Source organism: Lutjanus erythropterus, chromosome 4 (assembly GCF_056507025.1).
Source record: "Lutjanus erythropterus isolate fLutEry1 chromosome 4, fLutEry1.hap2, whole genome shotgun sequence".
NCBI lineage: Eukaryota > Metazoa > Chordata > Actinopteri > Lutjaniformes > Lutjanidae > Lutjanus > Lutjanus erythropterus.
In genome coordinates, this window is record NC_139320.1 from 22,879,055 (window position 1) to 22,897,782 (window position 18,728).

The 18,728-nt window shown below is 38.8% G+C and overlaps 2 protein-coding genes across 2 annotated transcripts in view; one reads left to right on the plus strand and one right to left on the minus strand.

Annotated features, from left to right (window-relative positions):
* The window catches only part of nbeab (neurobeachin b), a 364,245-nt gene that overhangs the window by 258,095 nt on the left and 87,422 nt on the right, over positions 1-18,728 (plus strand). The window contains exon 39 of the mRNA XM_084717359.1: positions 2,356-2,492. Coding sequence (XP_084573485.1) covers positions 2,356-2,492 — 137 coding nt within the window. The remainder of the gene's footprint in view (positions 1-2,355; positions 2,493-18,728) is intronic.
* On the minus strand, positions 3,153-5,537 carry mab21l1 (mab-21-like 1). Its single transcript, XM_084717358.1, has one exon. The coding sequence runs from the start codon at positions 5,117-5,119 to the stop codon at positions 4,040-4,042; it is 1,080 nt and encodes a 359-aa protein (XP_084573484.1). The 5' UTR covers positions 5,120-5,537; the 3' UTR covers positions 3,153-4,039.

Consider the following 18,728-nt stretch of genomic DNA (forward strand, 5'->3'; position numbering starts at 1 on the left):
CATCTCTGCAGCACTAAAGTATTTCATTAAAATGCATTTGTTTTCTTTTATTTATCAAAAAATTACAGCTTCTGTAATTTGGATATTGCACTTGGCAATATTGCAGTTTCACTTTAATTGTGCAGCCATGCTTTGATACAATAAAATCAGTGGAAAAGTGTTCATTAATAAGGCACAGAGCCTCAGACTCTCAGCAGATTATAATGGCTGCAGCTGTGCGTGTGTATATATGTGTGTATCTACTATATGTCAACATGTGCATGATTGCAAGTGAATGATGGTGCTCAGGTGTGCAAGTAACCCAGTTCCACTTGCATTTCTCTCATAATAACGTAGAATATAAAAGCACTTATCAAACACTGCAGTCCAGCGGATGGATTTTGGGTAATAATATACTCATCTCCTCAGCACTTCTCCCAAACTCCCACCACACCAAAATGAGACTTTTCATCACTTCATTAAATTGGCCTGTCATTTCCCAAATATTTGCATTTTCATTAGAAGAAAGAGCCAGATATTCTGAGTTTTAGCCCCCATATACACACACCACTCATCCTGTGTAACTTGCCCCTAATTTCATTATTCTCCTGTAAACATTTTAATGCCATATAGCCTAATTATGGAAGGATCCCTGAGGGGATTACAGCCTAATCCTCTTCCTCCCCATGAGCAATGGATGCTGTGGCTTAATGCTTCAGGCATTGTGTCTTTCCCTCTGGAGCCCTTTAGGGCCGCAGTACAATGCATCAGCCCTTAAAAGTGTTATTTTTAGTCATTTGGGGGCAGGAGTGAACATAAAGGCAATCTGCTTTTATTGGAGCTCAAACAATTTATGCTACAAAGAGGGTCAATTGGCAGAAATAATAATAATAATAGTTTTACATAAATACTTTCACTTATAAATAGTTTTCACTTTTTAAATTTTATCTCCTTTTAAACACACTAAACCTTATCTAAAATGCAATAAAACAGGCTGCAAGTATTTACTCTTCATATGAGGCTTGTAAGCAGCGTGTGTCGGCCGGCCTGATAGCATCAGCAGATAGGATCACCGTTAATGGACCCGAAGCAGCGCTGAGAAGAGGAAAAATCCAGCAGCGGGGAGGTTTGACTGTGCAGCCTGCAAAGAGCGATGGAGGGGCGCTCTGGGAGTTGAGACCGAAATCCACTTGTATTCCTGTAACACTATCGGCCATAATTGGCTGAGGAACGCAGATTAAGATTGATGAGACATTAAAGTGGCTCTTTGGAGTTTAAGAGATCGATAAATATCCCTGATTTCGAGAGCTTTTCGTTTGAGAGCAGCAGACAAATCACCGTGTAACGGCGCTCCACAGCGACACTGATCTCTGAGAAACATGGAGGATGAAGCAGAGGAGGAAGAGAAGAGGAGCAGAAGAGGAGGGAGGAGGAGACTGAAATAAAGATGTGATCACTATCAGCTGGCGGGGTCACAATCCCACCTGAAATTTTCTGCACAATTATTTGGACTTGGGAACAAGCCTAGTTCATTTGTACGGGGTTATACTGGAGAATGAAAGAGCTTTTTTATATTTTAAAATTTCGGAATCTGATGCCCCTTTTAAAAGCAGCTCTGAATATCAAAGATAGATTCATATTTTACACCTGCACTGCCAATATGTTATGATGATTTGACCATGTGAGGGAAATAAATTATTTTTATTTTTACTGAAGCTATGTTTTTAATAATAGTGGTGTTTTTTAACGGTATGATCAAAAGATCATTTTTGTTATTATTGCGTCGCTGATTTACAAACTGGTACAAATAAGTACTTTGTTTTAATGACACGTCTATCTGCTTATAGTTCTTATAAAACCGCTGTATTGCATTATTAAAAATGTGCACTTCAAAGGCAAAAAGGCGTTTAAACGCCTTTGTTTTGTGGCGCGATAAATAATAACGCAGTGTTGCACTTTCACACATCCTCTCACAAACACTACTGATTTATCACAAATACATAAATATTTAGTTATTGACTTTTGTTATCTTGTTTTTTAAATAAAATGCGCCTTTTTTGTGTGTGTAAATGTGTGTTCTTCCCTCCTTTTGTCACGACCCAGGAGCCTGGCCGTAAAAAGGCAAATAATAAAATGGAGATATTTGACTGAAACTGCAATAGTTAATTTTAAAATTCTCTGATGTTTATAAGCGCAGGGTGTGTTCACACGTGTAGCGGCAGGCTACAGTTTGATGCAAACAGGCCGCTGACATGATGTTATCTCCTCTGTTTGCACTGATCAGTTTTAGCCTCAGTCTCGTTTTATTTATTTAAAACATAATATTTTTGTGTGTTACTGACTCTGTTCGTGGCTGCCCTCCTCCACCCTCTGCAGGCCCAGTGGTCCTGAGCAGTCCGGCCCAGCTTGTGGCCCCTGTCCTGGTGGCCCGGGGGACTCTGTCCATCACCACCACTGAGATCTACTTCGAGGTGGACGAGGATGACCCTGCCTTCAAAAAGGTCGACGCAAAGGTAGGTAACCTGCAAGCGTCCGAGTTTAAACCCGACAGTTTGGCTTCCTTTCAGAGTTTATTTACCTATTTATTTATTTATTTCATTGTTGGCCGAGAGAAATCAACTGTTTTTTAATTGGTTAGAGAAAAAACGCGGATTTGTACAGCTGGTGATCTCATAGTGGTGCGCTGCTGCTGCTCTGTGTTGCTTTTTTGTTTTATGTTTTTTTTGTGTGCCCAGAACTTGGCTGTGAAATCACTGTTGATTTTAATTTTATGTGTTTCAATTTGCGGCATCATTTATGCATTTTTAAAAATCGTATAATGGCCATTGAGGCCTACTAGTGTGCAGGCTCAACCATTTAACATGGTGACAGTTTAACTGTGGAGTTAACTATTTATTCAACTAATGTTCAAAGAAATTACACAAACAATTCTTACACAGCGAGGTGTGATTTAAAAATTAAATACAAACTGGTCGGCAAGGTTGCAGATATGTTTGAGATGTTGTGTGTGAGATTTATTCCTTCCTCCTTCCCTTCCTTTTCATTTTTTAGGAGTCAGCCTCAAGAGCCAGAGCCTCGAAATTAAAAGCGTCCATTATATTATATTTGCATGGCGTTAGGCCTACTTCACTACTGCCAAAAACACATTTAATAAAACCATAATGGGACACAAATATAAAACAGCTCGTTTTATTAGCTCTTTAAATTAGATCAGAGACAGAAATTAAAAAATCAGATCACAGATGTTATAATCCAGTGTATTTCAAGTGCATTTTTTTCTCAATTAAACTGTAATATATATATACTATATATATGTTATCATTTTCATTTTTTATCATGTAGGCCTATGCATGGTAGAGAAAAACAACAACCAAACAAAAAAATGTTCGAGTACTTTAAATAATAATTCAAGTAAATCGATGGAATGTTTTTCAATGTAACAAATGTCGTAATACGCCTACCATCAAAATGTAAACTTTCAAAAATGAGACAATGTCCATTGAAACAGATGAATCAGACTACCACTGACGCAAGTATAAATTAATAAGGTTTCTACCAGATAAAGAAAAGGTTCAGAAGTAGATTTAAACAGGTGGATCCTATTTACGTGTCACAGAACAACATTCACAATTTCAGACCACTTGAATCACAATCTATGAATGTATTTACAGTATAAAATGTACAGATGTGTGTTTTTGTTTTTTTTCCAAAGTTTGTCACGGGGCTTTATTTTAAAGCATTTAAGAAAATGTAGGATTCAGGCAACAACCGTGTGGCACGGAGAGAAAAGAAGGACTCCTGAATTTAATGGTGGCCAATAATTTAAATTTGCTCCTAAATATTGACACCGCCAAAAAGGTGCAGGGGGATGATGTCAAACTAATCTGTCTGTCATAAAAATCATGTTGAACCAGGCTAGGCCAGAACATCTTCAACAACAGAGGACAGTCACATTTCACAAGACTTTGCAAATGAGTTGGCAATATTTTTCTGTCCGTTTCTGAGCTCGTTAGGCCTCTTTAGCACATTTTTAAGACTTGGTGAACTAACATGTTTTACCTCAGAGTTTCTCCAAGCTTTTGGGGTTGGTCAGTATTTCTCTCGCCAGTCGCCAAGTCTGTTTGGCTGCGTTCTCTAGAGCAGAGTGAGGTTTTCCTTGAAACAGGTCTAAATTGGGCAGGAAATAATGCGGGCACCTTCTGCACTGCAAACATGAAATAAGCTGCAATAGAATCCCGTTCAGACGGTCTCCGAGACAGTTCTCGTCCCAGTCCGACTCCCTGGGATGCTTCTCGCACTCGTAGGAAACCAAAGTTTTCATGTGATAGTTGTTAAGCGGCTGTCCGGGCAGCTCGAGGTGCCGGTCGCGTAAGGCTTTGAGGACTGACAAGCACTTCTTCCTGCATCCGCCCAGGAGCAGCCGGTTCTCGGCCTCGGCGAACTGCAGAACCCAGGCGTCGCTCTCCGCGGAGCTCTGCTTGCCGTTCAGGGAGTAGCACTCTTTGGATAAAAGATTGAAACCTTCCGCTTTGACTTCTGCTACCCGGTTAGGTCCCGGCCAGGGGATGTGCGGCAGAGGCCAGTGCGCAGCGCTGCGCGGCCAGATCCCAGTGCACTTGAACGCCGGCGTGATTTGCACCACATATCTGTCTCTAATGCGCAGCTTCACCTCACTCGTGTCAGCGACCATTTTGACAACATCTCTGTAGCTGCATTTATCCACCGCCTGCGCCACTAGCGTCTGAAATCTCGAGCGGATCTTGCGCGCCGAGAGGTAACCGGAGGCTGTGATGAATTCTACCCACAGAGACATGCTTCTCTTGCGGCCGTCGCTCAGCTTGAGCACGGCGCAGCCCGGCAGAGACCCGTCGTCCACAAAGTTGAATACTCCCATCTGATTGAGATAGAGCACCACCTCGAACTCGGTGGGCGAAATGACCTCCAGTCCCTCGAAGCGGTTATCCATCTCGCTGAGAGAGCTGATGAAGCGGGGCTCCTGCACCTCCACCTCCTTCAGGACATCCGACACCACCTTGCACACCTCCCGGATGGTCTTGGAGATGGCGGCTTTTCGAGACTGACATTTCTCGTTGTAATATTTGTTGAGGTGATACACCAGTTTTGCCTGGGCGGCTATCATATTAGGGCAGAGATCCGGGTTATACACCGGAGTCTCGCAGTAAGCCGAGGGATCCAACGCGGCTGTTTGTACGGGAGCCAATTTTAGAGAAGAAAGGAGGCTATTTAAAAAGAAAAAATGTCTATTTGTAAGACAGCTAATAAAAACTGTGCTCAGAGCACATGCGTAATAATCATATCACAACATTCACAGCTGTTGTACCGTAAACTGCATTGAAGTGAAGTCCTCGGATTGATCAGGACGGCCTGATTAAAAGTCCATTTCAACCTTGTGAGCTTCAGTAGCTGCAAATTTTAAAAAACCCTTTTGGTTTGTCTCTGATCACTGTGCCAGATTGGAGTCCGCGTAATTGCGCAGAGTGGAGTGTGTGCCCTCCTGACGCAGACGGCCGGTGTTGCTGTGTTTTACAACGGGGGAGACACACACACACACTCTTTATTATAAGGGAGGAGTTGAAACCAAGATGTCCAATGGCTGTCGGATGCGTCACCGCTTCCCAGTTTATCGAAAACAAATTCCTCCCCGGGTGTTATATACAAGTAAAAAGTACAGGTGCTAGTAAGAAGTATATCGAGGAGCGGAAGCACACCTACGCGTTTGGAGAGAAGAAAAAAAAACATTTTCATTGCGTTACGGTGCTTTTTCTTGGACTCTATCTGCTGCTTTTTAGTCTCAGCTATATTGAATCATATCGCTATGAAACAGTAGGTGCATTTAGAATTATTAAAGTCTTCAGATAATAAAACATTTCAATTATATGACTATTTAAATCTTTAACTTTTTTTTCTCCAACAGATCGGATCTAATTTATTCTCCATTTGGCACATCAGATTTATTGAAATGAGAGTAATTTAGAGTGTTTTTGTTACACAAAATATCATTTTATTTTATAAATGAAATTTTGCTTATTTTCTAATAAAATAACCATTAAGTATTTTATTAATTAGATTTTTTTCGCGTCAGACAAATTAATTTAAAGCTCTGGTGACGTACCCAGACTTATTTCTGTTTCTACTTTTTATATTAATTATGTTTGATGCGTTAATTATTGTGGTGGTGATCCATAACAGAGTTTGTATCTCGAGCTTGAGTGTTACTAGGCAAAGTAAGACGGCGTATATTTTTTGTTGTTTGTTTTTTGTTCTTTACTGTGCATTAACAGTCTGTAATATGTTGTACAGGTTTTCCATGTGTCAGTATTTTCAGTCATGTATTTAATGTGTATTTTAAAAAAGATACAAATTATTTAACAAATTTACTAAACTAAACTTTGTAATGTTTTATTGTGTTAATCTGCCAAATGAAAGAAAAATGTGTTAAAAAAAAAAAAAAGCATGTGTCATTCTCTGCTTTTATAATTGTTACTTTATTTTGGAAATCCTTATAATAGTGAAATTATTAGTCTAATGTTTTTGTTTTGTTTTGTTTTTTGCATTAATGTCAGTAATCCAAATTCTTTATTAAATTGTAAAGAATAATTTACATGGTTATTTTACAAACTGTTATTGGTAATGATATATATTTTTTCTTCAACATCAAGATATTAATAGCAACAACAAAACAATAACAGCATAAAATACCTAGTTTCAGCATTTAACAAAATAAATAATAAAAATAAAAATAAAATAACTAAAAAATCTTAAATGCTAATAATTGTAACAATTATTTTTGATGGTCTTCTAAAGTCCCATGTTGTATTAGTGTGTAGTTTTTAGTCTGATAGACACTGTGATTCACAATAAAGCGATGTTGCATCCACCCTGAACTCCTCTCTGGCTCTCATCACTGCACTGGCACTCCATCTCACGAGGTACACAGTGCATCCTTTGAAGAGGACTTCAAAAAGATAATGCAGCACGGATCAGATAAGGAACACAAAGGCATTTACACTCATCTCTGCTCCAGTCAGAGCTGCATAAGACCAGACATTATGAGGGCAAAGCGCCGCACGTCAGCAGCTCTGACTCTCACTTTACATGGATGCGGCTGAGCGGGAGGTGCCGTGCGCGGGGAAGGACCCTGATAGATAGGTGACTCCCATTATCATCACAGCCTGTCATGGACACACTGCCAGTAGCTTTCTTGGCAAGCCTCGGTGATTATTTCACACTGTTACCAGGCAGAAATGACAGATATGGAGGCGCATCTTCGTATTTTTATAAATCTAATCACGACAGAGGTTTATATAAAGGTTAATTCTGAAAATAAATAATACGATCCTAGTTTTCATCGCATTAAATTTCACAACTAAAAATGCATATTCTCCCTGACGTATTTCTGGAGGATATGGAGGACATTATGGAGGGTTTTCATGTGGTGAGAGGTAGCTAAAAGCCTCTTCCCCTCTCTGGCTTTGATAGTCTTCTCTCCCACTCTCTCCCACTGTCTGCGGCCCAGCAGGTACTTGCCTTTTATTGAAACCAGACTAGCCTCACTTTCCAGGCTATCTTGCTCCAAGTCAGATACCTCAGAATCCAGTTGCACCTTCTGAGTTTGTGCTCCAGCCCTTTGGCCGTCCGTGTGCGTGATAGAAAGGGGGATTTTCATTGAGATTATCACCTCTTAATCTAAAGCATGTGGCTGCACAGATCTCACAGTAACTCAACCTGCTCGGCAGTCCCAGGACTCCAGCAGTTGTCAGGTCAGGCCTAAGACAATCCAATCGTCTTATATCTTTACCATTACAACATTGCAAGCTTTGTTGCTTCATTCGCCATCCCGCCAGGCGATTGGAGGCCCTCCATAGTGTGATATATAGGGCCGGGGTTCCAGCACAGGCCTATTTCTGACCCAGCAAAACGCATGCACGATTGTGTAAATCAATACAATGACTTCTGCTTCCCCTAATTTTGCATGAGCATGTGACCCTGTTTTGAAGGCCTCTTTGTTTCCAGAGCATGCCTCTACACTTATTCATTTTTCTCTCCTCGATTTTTCTTTTTTCTTTTCTTCTGGTAAGACTGATCGTCCTGTTAACATGGCCGGGCGTAAGGTCAATGGTGCTTGTCTGATGGCTGAAATTGCCCTTTGATGACACCACTTGTGCTTTGAGTGACTTAAAATGATGGTAGCCAAAGTCATTAAATGCATGTTGCTTCATTTTATATTTTATCCTTAAGGCTTTATGCAGTATTTATGAACAGGATTTAGTCATACATATATATATTTTAATGTGTATTTATATATAAATGAGCGTAATATGTGTAAAAGCATAATTTTTTTTATTGTATGCACAGTGGTTAATTCATTAATCTATTAGTTGTCAATTATTAAAGTAATTGGCAGCTATTTTGATGATCAGTTAATCAGTGTCAGACATTTTTTAAAGAAAAAAATTAAAATTTCCCAAATTTCAGCTCAAATGTTCCACAAAGATGTTTACTGGCTTGTTTGACCAACACAATCCTCTGTGGTTTTCAGGGCTAGCTAATGATTATTTTAATTATCAGTTGATTATTGGTAAATTATTTTCTTGTTTAATTGATTACTTATTACAACTCAAAGACACTCAGGTTACTGTCGTAGAGGAGTAAAGAAACCAGAAATATTCACATTTGAAAAGCTGAAATCAGAATATTTTCACTTTTTTTCTTAAATAATGATGACTTAAATCAATTAATTGATTATGGTTAAAATAGTTGAAGAATTAGTTGAATACTTGACACCTAGCTGATTAATTGATTAGCTGTTTGGTCTTTAAAATGACAGAGAATGATGAAAAAAATTTGATAATTGATTCCCAGAGCCCAAAAACAACAGAAAGATATTCAGTTTACTGTCAGAGAGAAGTAAAAAAAAAGACAAAAATGTTCACATCTGTGGAGCAATTTTTATTGTTTTCCAAAAACTGACTGAAATCAATCAACCAATTATCAGAGTAGTTGGTGATTAATTTAATAGCTGATGACTAATCGATCGATCGTTGCAGTTTTAGCGGCTTTCATAAACAAAAGGTTTGGCAGTTATGTGTATGTGTGCTATCTTTAAGTTTCAATTTTCCTATTACCTCATGACTATTAGCAAAATAATCAGTGACGTTATATAAGTGTAGCATTTAGCTGATTTTAAGCTGGATCAAGACCTTTATGGCCAGCAACCTCTTGATTAACATCATAATTATGGATGACGTTTATATTATTTTAATAATCCTATTACAGAAGAACAAGTAAGGTCTGCCATATGCATTTTCATTTAATTTCTGGGGTCATTTAGTTTTGAAAAAGAGAATTTCAGTCCATATCCCATATAAAAGGGAGTTTACCAGCTAGCTCCCAAGCTAATATGCAGATTAGTCAAAGTGGACTTAATAGGATGACATATTTCTATATAAATCAGATTAAAAGCAGCGACACTTCAGAGAAGTGACAGCAACACTGTGAGAAATAATACACTTTAATCTCGTGGGATAGCCACTCACGTTGACACATTTCCTATAATTTTATTTGTCACAAAATGAAATTGTCATTGGGATTTTTAATAACAGACCATTATTATTCCAGGCAATATGGTGTCCCTGTAGGAGGCCAGTTAATTTTTGGGCCCGGAGCTGCTCTGAGGCGGACCCCTGTTGGATTGTGTCCATTCATTTGTTTTATTCTCTGCTGTGTGTTAGCAGCCTCCAACTGGAGAAGTCAAGAAGCTGGACCACATAGCCAGAGGCTCTCAGAGACCCTCGAGTGATCAACTCAACAGGCTCTGGAATCATATAACATATAGTCACACAGAAAACACCAAACTTATCAGCATGATGGGGATTTTGAGCAAACAGAGAGGTGCTGAAAAGTGTAAATTATGAAACTTAATTGATTGTCTCAGCTTCATTTGGCCCTTCACCCCTCCCCTCTGCAATATGGTACGCTTGTCAGCCTTTGTGATAAATTACATGCATGTATTTGCATGAATTTAGCATGAATGCAATTCAGTTTTGTTTGCCAAAATACTGGTCCGGAAAATGCGGGGTTTGCTTCACGAAAAGGAAAATACAGGCTTGTTGAGTGCACTTTTTTTCCTGCACAGGTTATGCAGTTGGCAGTTGAGTGCAGCGAAAGTGCTGGTGCGGTGCTTTCCACTCGTTTTATTAGCACACAGTTTAGCGTTGTATTTTGTTGTACATGACACCGCTAAACACGGGGTGTGTTGGAGACTGGAGCAGGATTATTATTACTTTATTCAGCAGGTTTTTTCCTGTTGTTTTCTGCAAATTGGGTTTAAAGGAAATGCCTTGTTTATTTATAAACATGCGTCTCTTTTTCATTTTCTTTTACTTATCAAGGAAACTGCTGTATCTGCCTGACTTCCATCTTGTCTGTTGTAGAAGGCAGCCATTCAGCAGCAGCAGCAGCAGCAGCAGTGTGATTAATCTTAATGTCTGCGAGATGTCGACCATCTAAAGGTGGGCGCTGTAATCATCTACCCACTGACCCCATGATGCTCATCTACAGCCCTCTCTGCAGCCCTTGTGTCTTATAAGTAATTTCAAATTTCAGATGAACTGAACACAGCTCTCTCCCACGTGTCATGTGACATAAGAGCGGGAGTAAATCGCACAAAACAAAGGGAACGGAGGAGTTGTTGGTGGCATATTGTAGGTTTGGGGCTGTTGGTAATCAAATGCTGCTGGTGAGGCCTGTGATGAAATTAGGCAATGTTGCCTAAATAAGGGATGAAGGGTTCATAATTGCCAGTCCTCGAGATCTGAGGTGCCGGGTGCCAACTGTCAGAGGAGGGCTAATGATGACAAATGTCTCTCTATGCAGATTGCTGCTGCAGCAGCACGGGTGTGCAGCTGAGGAGGAACAAGAAAAGAAAAATGCAGAGGGTCTAATAAGAGAAAGCTTGTGTGCACATATTTAATGACCTACATGGAAACAAACCTCCATAACTGATGAGCTGCCTTTGAAAGTACTCAAGCTTGATGCTGTTTAAAGCTACTATAAAATGGAAGAGTCCCCTACAGTACCTGTGACTGATATTAATAGTCATTAATCTGTGTGAGTACAAAGAACAGGCTTGGAAAGTAATGGATTACATGTAACAGAATTACGTAATTAGATACCAAAAAGAAGCGACTGTATTCCATTAATGCTACAGAAAAAAAGTAATCAAATTTCAGATACATTTAGTAAAAAAAGGGGATTAAAATACATGTTTAAAAAAAGAACATTATATGAACATGTGCATTGCGCACACGTTACGACACTTCACAAGTCTCATGACACCACTCTGTTCTGAGTGAAACCAGCTAATCTTACAGTCAGTTCATTATCATGGCCTCTAGTAAAAACAAAAAGCTTCACTCTGAAAATTTCAACATTATTTTGTCTTTAAATTGGAAAAGAAGAAGAACATTACAGTACAGTGACAGCTCTGCCTTCAAATGTGAAAATACTATGATCATTCAAGAACTCAACATCTAATTTTAACAGAAGACCATCTGGTAACGTTACCTTCACAGGTCAACCGCTAACATTAACTACACAGGTCTGTGAAGATTGTCGTAGGTCATGGTGTTCATTAAGAGTTGTCATAGGCAACTGGTGTTGCTTAGGATATTGAAGATGTTCAGCCTCTCAAGCAAGAGACTTCTTCAGTTGTATTAGCACCGCAGAAGAACCGCTAACATTAGCTACACAGATCTGTGCAGAACTGCACAGAAATAAGACTAATATTCCTTTATTAGTGTAGATAGCAAAATAGAAAGACTATCAATAAAAAATACTATAAATAATGAGTAAGTACCCAATAAATATGAACAAGAGGAAATATTTAAAATATGAATATAAATAGGTCATATAAAAATAGGACCAATATAAATACAATGAAAAATAATGGAGGAGCAATATAAACAAGAGGAAATGTTAAAAATTGGAATATAAACATGAGGAAATATAAATATAGGAACATTGTATGCAATAAAATATAAACAGTAAACAGACTTGAGTGCACACCGTTACACATAGAAAGTACTGCACAGTCAAAATGATAACAAACTTGAGTGAGGTATTGATATTTGCACAGTTGAATGGAATTTCACCTGAGTGAAATGTTGATATTGCACAATATGGTGTGAAATTATACCTGAAATGATACCTGAGTGCATAATGATTGTGCACAGTCAGTGTCCAAATTCAGTTAGCTCACTAACCTGTCATTATTACTACTGCTGCTGCTGCTGCTGCTGCTGAAAAATATGAAACGGTGTCTGGGATGGTGTGTGGGTAAAAACATGAACCCCAGAGTAAAGTTCATGGCAGTTAATTTGAAGTTAAGTGTGAAGAGTGAATAGCTGCCTCGCAAAGTTTATTTAAATCCGCTTAACCACCACTATTAATGTAAATTTAACAAAGGAAGGAATAGTTGGTCAAACAATTAATAAACAATGAATAAATCTAGGGTTAAACTAAACAACTTCACCATATATAGTATTGAGATTATCCAAAAGCAATGGAGAGTAATCGAGTAACATTACTTTAAATATCGTGATACTTGGATTATGTTACTGACTACATTTTAAAGAGCTGATTAGTAATTATATCAGAATACTTTTTTTTTTTATGTAACCCTGCCAGCCCTGACGGAGAATCAGTGCGATCTGCTGAAATAGAAACTACAATTAACGTGCCTTTGCTTGCAAGCTTGTCAAGAAGATTTAACAATGAAGATGTGTCGTGTTGGAAAAGTTCGCTCTATATTTAGCCAAACAATCCATCATCAGCAGAGTAGAGGACATGTAAGCATGGATCAGCATTGTCCTTGTGTGTGTTTTCTTCATTAGTCTGCCTAAAGTTGATGCTTCAGTTATTATTGTGCAAGATGTTGTAAAAAGAGGAACGGCCTGTTACCCTGTGGCTGTTCCTGGTTAACATAGCTTAACTGTTGTTGGTTAACATGGCTTTAAAAAAAAAAGTTTGTGTGTCTTAAAAGTGTGCTTGATTTTAACCACCTTTGTAGCAGAGAGCCATAAATCTGATTTCACTTGCTGTGACGTAAGGCTCACGCTAATAAAAGAGCAAACCCAGAGTGTTGCATGGCCAGATTTCCCCAATTTGTTGCATGAATGGCTTTTGAAAGGGGTCCCTCTTTGTACAAAGGGAGTCTCGTCTTTGTTTGGTTTCGCCCCATCTGTGTCATCTGGTGGTCTGTGCAAGAGGGTGGTGTCTCGGGGTGCTCCCCAGCGGCGATGCCAGTTGTTTTATGGACTCGGTGGAGTGGTGCTGGGAGTTCATAAGTTGGCCGGTCCATTGTGTGCTGAGCCCAGCTGACACGTGTGAATTGACTCCAGCATATTGACAGATCATTTCCATTAATGAATCGGAGGAGTCTGCCTTGTTTCACTCTGTGATTTATGCCCCTTGCTTCATCATCCTCTGAGCTCGGGGTTAACTAACAGCCCCCTCAATGACTCAAGCACAAATTGCTGGATGGAGAGTTTGCTTTGTTGAGTAGTTTTGTGCATGGATGGATATGATTTAAATAACATTTAAGCATTGTATATCTTATCTGTTAAGATGAATCACATGAATGTATGTATGTAGCCCAAAATAGCAAGTTTGTCTCAGTGGATTTTACGATTTGTACAACATATGACATCCTCTACAAGATAAGAAAGAGCTTTATTAATCCTGAATGAAGTTCTTGTGCCAGAGATTTTTTAAGAAACACTCAACACTGATTTAAGATTTCTATCTTATATTTACATCTGTCATTATAGCATCACGCCAAAATATAAATCATTGTTATCTCTGATCATTTTTAAATTCAATTCTGCACATTAAAACATCGGGGTTGAAACAACCAGGTTTAATTTTTAAACCTAATTGAATCATGGCTTAACTTTAAATTAGTTTAGTTTTTACTCTAAACCTAGATTAAATTTAATTCTGTCGCACCAAAAACTTTAAACTCCAATTTAAACTGTGATCCAGCATCAACTTTAAACTTACACTTGAGGAGGTGTAACTTTTAGAATGACAGCCGTTTTGAGATGAATTGAGAAAAATAATCATGTTCCCGAAGAAAATTAAGGGACAGACTCTTCTTTCTTTGATCCAGTTGATAATTTGGTGATTTTTTTTTTCTCAAGAAATTAGAGCTTCCCTGCCACGCCATCATAAATAAGCTAGCTAACTTTTTCACTGGTTATCAAACAATATCACATTTAGCTAACTTTTTAGCTAGTTAGCAAACAATATAACGTTTGCTTTTTCTTTTTACTTTTTAGTAAGCTAACAAATAATGTCAAATTGTTGTTTTTTTTGTAACAGTTTAGTTGGCTAGCAAACAATATGACATTTAGCTAGTGAGCAAACAATATAGCTAACAATATAGCTTTAGCTACCAAGCAAACAATACAATGATTAAACTCGGTTTACATTACTATATTTGGATGTCATAAACTGAGATTGTGCCACAGAGCTTTGCTTAAATTTTAACCTGGATTTGGACTTTAAACCTCGTTCTGCTAAACTCTGATTAGAACTAATCTTCATCATCTAAATTAATCTTTGTTGGTGCAAAAACTGCCTCTGAGGAATAACTGGATGATGTGCAGTCAGTTATTAACGAGCCACTCCAGACAACTAAGTTTACATTTATCAAAGAAGTGTTTTCTGCTGGGGGTGGGTGGCCTGTTTCTTGACTTGATTTTGAGCTGCTTTTTGTTTGTAACCGCTGTCTCATCAGCTCGGCCCTGATCCTCCATGGCGACCATCCAGGTTGTTCAAAGCAACAGCCACACTCTGCTGATAGCGCTGTCCTCAGCCTGCCCTGTCACCCCCACCGCTGCTGCCACATGGAAGGCACATTTGCTCGCCACCATTTTATGCCGCTGTCACCCTCCCCTTCAAGAGCGAGGGGAGAGAGGGGAGGTGAAAAGGGAAGGAGGGAAAGAGGGGAGGCTCACCCTGAGCGGATGCGAGACAAAGATGGCAGCAGAGACATTTTGTCTACTTTCATTAGTTCTGGTGGTGGTGAGCTGTGCTGAATATTAGCCTGTTACTGGCAAAGCCACACATTGTGGTGCACAGACGGAGAGCTTGTCACAATCAAATCTACCCCACCTCATTTCCATCTTCCTCACTGAAAAAGTGGGACATATGGGGCAGGATGCCAATTGCTTATTTTATATGGTAATTAACATCCCTCAAACCGTGTTATGTGGTAGGTGTGTCCCAACCGTGACAAAGTTTATCTCACAGATTTACATATATATTCCCAGTAAGGAAAGATATTTTAAGATCCTAACAGACTACAAAGGCTTATGTGCTATATGTCATTAATAAATGACTGAACTTTGCTGGCCTTCGCTCATAGTTTGACTATTGTGACGGTGTCACGTTCAGCTAAACTCAGAACCATAATAAATCAGTGCTGTCATTTCCTTCAGTATCTGCTATCTGGTATCTCTCAGCTTAAATTGGGACCTAAACCCACCTAAACCCATCCACACACTGTGTACGGAGCTGTGTGTGTGTTTCTGTGTTTGTTTGTGTGTTGGAGGTTTGTGTGCTCATGCATGTGAGTGAGGGACAGTGTGAACTTCATTGTTTGGTTACTCTTGTTTGTGATCAGCTTGTCATAATCACCCAAAACTCCTTTTCTTGGAGTTCTGCCAAAACACAGATGCTTCATCTGGTTTCCTTTTCCTCCAGCCTCCATCTGATTCTTTTGTTGGTCGCACTTTATCGTACAGTACACTAATAACAGAATGAATCTGTGTATCAAATTAGACAAAAAATACAATTAATGTATTCCACAGTATTAGACCTTTATTAGAGGGTGATTAAGGAAACACTACAATGTAAACATACTGTAAATTAAAGTGTATTCTTTCTCATTGTAAGACCCTCATATAACACCCTTATTAGACTTTGTTAGGGAGCAATTAGGGACACATTACAACTGAACTGTACTTTAAATTAAATGAACCAGATCTACCAAGTATAGGGGGAAATAATGTCCGTAATTACTCTCTAATGAAGTCTAACAATGGGAGAATATACACTTTAGTTTACTGTGCAGTTCTGTTGTAATGTGTCCCTAATTATCCTCTTCTGAAGTCTAATAATGGTCCAACAGTGGGAAATAATATACTGTAGTTTACATCTCTAATTACCCTCTAATAAAGTCTAAAAAGGGTCTAGCAGTTGGAAATAATACACTTTAGTTTACAGTACAGTTGTGTTGTAATACTAATATTATTTACTAAAGTAAATACTGTCTAATAAAGAAATATTTTAATTTTTTGTCTAATTTGATACAAAGTACGGCTTGTTACATCTTATTACTATAACATTCTGTGTATGGTTTCTAATTAAGGTATAACTGCTTTCTAATATAGAATATTTTATTTCTAGTTTTCAGTGTAATTTAATACAAAACCAGCTTGTTGTGTCTTATTAGTAATAAGGTGCAACACTTTTGTTTACCTAAATAACCACACTCACACAGCAAGTCCCTGATTGGTGCTAACCCCAGTGTGTGTGTGTGTGTGTGTGTGTGTGTGTGTGTGTGTGTGTGTGTGTGTGTCTGTGTGTGTGTGTCTGTGTATGTATGTGTGTGTGTCTGTGTGTGTGTGTGTGTCTGTGGAGATGTATCCGAATGTTTTGTCCTGCTGGGCTTTCATCTGTTGGACTCATTATAGTAGTCATCTCACTGGGCGCCAGTGGAGAAGCTCGGGAGACGGGCTCCCCATGAAAGAGTCATGATGGACGAAGAAGTGCTGATGTGCTGGTTCCTGCCTCCAGGCTTTCACCTGCTCAAGAACAGCCCCAAGGCAAAAAAGAACCGACCAGCCAATGAAAGACTGCAGAGCTGGAGTCAGACTTTCCTTAGTGTTGCTTACTGTGAACTGGGGGGGCTTGGAATTGATGGAAAAAGTTCTCTAATTACTAGGTGAATTTTCCAAATCTCTTTCCAATGATAAAAAAAATACCCTAACAAAAAGTCAAAAGGGTGGATGAAAGCAGCAAAAAAGATGGATGAAGTTGTGCCGTTCTACCTTGTTAAATTTCAAACGATTTTATTAGAGTGTCAATTCTGTGGTCTTGGCAGGGCTTGGGAGGTGTCTGAGCGGGGAGTGCGGCGGCAGGGTGAGAGCATGTCGGCTGTTGACACCATCTAACGAAGGGAGGATTAGGAGTTTACAGAGGCAGTAATATGATAGGTCAAAAAGAGGAGGCACTCCTCCACAGCACTTGGCTCTGTAATGAATGATTGACTGGAAAAGGAGAAGCTGCCACTCGCTGGCTGAGTGCTCATCTTGACGCCTGCCGCACCGCTCCACGGCTCCCCTTGATCACGTTTCGCTGCTCCCTTCTCATCTAAGGCACCAGTCTGCAGGGAAAAGCTGCTTTTCCCTCTTATTTTTCTCCCTAATTTACACATTTAAGACATTTTTGTTTGCTTATTTGCAATTCCTTTTTTTGTCAGTGAGCCTCTATCAGTCCTACTCCCAGCCCTGAAACCAGCCCCCCACCACCCACCACACACACACACACACACACACACACACACACACACACACACACACACACACACACACACACACACACACACACTCACACTCCCTTGCTTACAACCTTGCCTTTCTCTTCTGTTTGCCTTGAGGCGATGAACTAATTTCAGGTTCCATAATTGCGGTGTGTTGTACACCTGTCTGCTATTAATTCTCCCCTGTCTCTCATTCTCTTTCTTAATGAGATATTATTGTAATTATTGTCATTATGCTATTTTCCGTAATGAACTTGATTGATGTTGTTGTTATGGCACTATTTATTCTGTATAATTAGTGTAAATGTGTTGAGAACGTCTACAGACAATAATAGTCTTGAGTCTGTGGTTATGAGTGAACCTCATTCACTCATCAGGTGACCTCAGAGTTCCCACTTAGTCAGAGGCGGGAAGTAACTAAGTACAAATACTTTGTTATTGTACTCAACTACAATTTTAAGGCTGTACTCTCTGTACTTACTCTGTACTTGAGTATTTATTTTCCTGGCAACTTTTTACTTTTACTCCCTTCATTTTAACACAAACATTTATACTTTCTGCTCCTTACATTTTCAAAACAGGCTTTTTACTTTAGTTTTAGTGCATTTGAGAGGAATTAATGATGCACAGCAGACATAATTAGATAAAAACGACGTAAAAGACATAACTGTACAAAAAAATGATGTAAAAACACCTAGCAAGACCAAAAAAACAGAATGCAAAACAACACAAAATAGGTAATATGGCAAAAAAGCGAGATGAAAAAGATCTAACAAGACAAAAACACATAAAAGATGTAACAAGGCAAAAAAGCCTAAGACAGAAACAACATAAAAGACGTAATGAGACAAAAAAAGATGTAACAAGAAGCAAACGACGTTAAAGATGTACGAAGACAAAAAAATTAGACAAAAATGGTCTAAAAGACGTACAGAGACAAAAAAGACTAAATAAAATGAAAAAGATGTAACAAGACAACAAAGATGTAACAAGACGAAAGTGATGCAAAGACGTAACAATACAAAATAAAAAATGTTAAAGATGAAAAATTATGTAAAAAGACGTAACCCAAAAAACATAAACAGCAAAATACGTAACAAGACAAAAGATTAAATGAAAT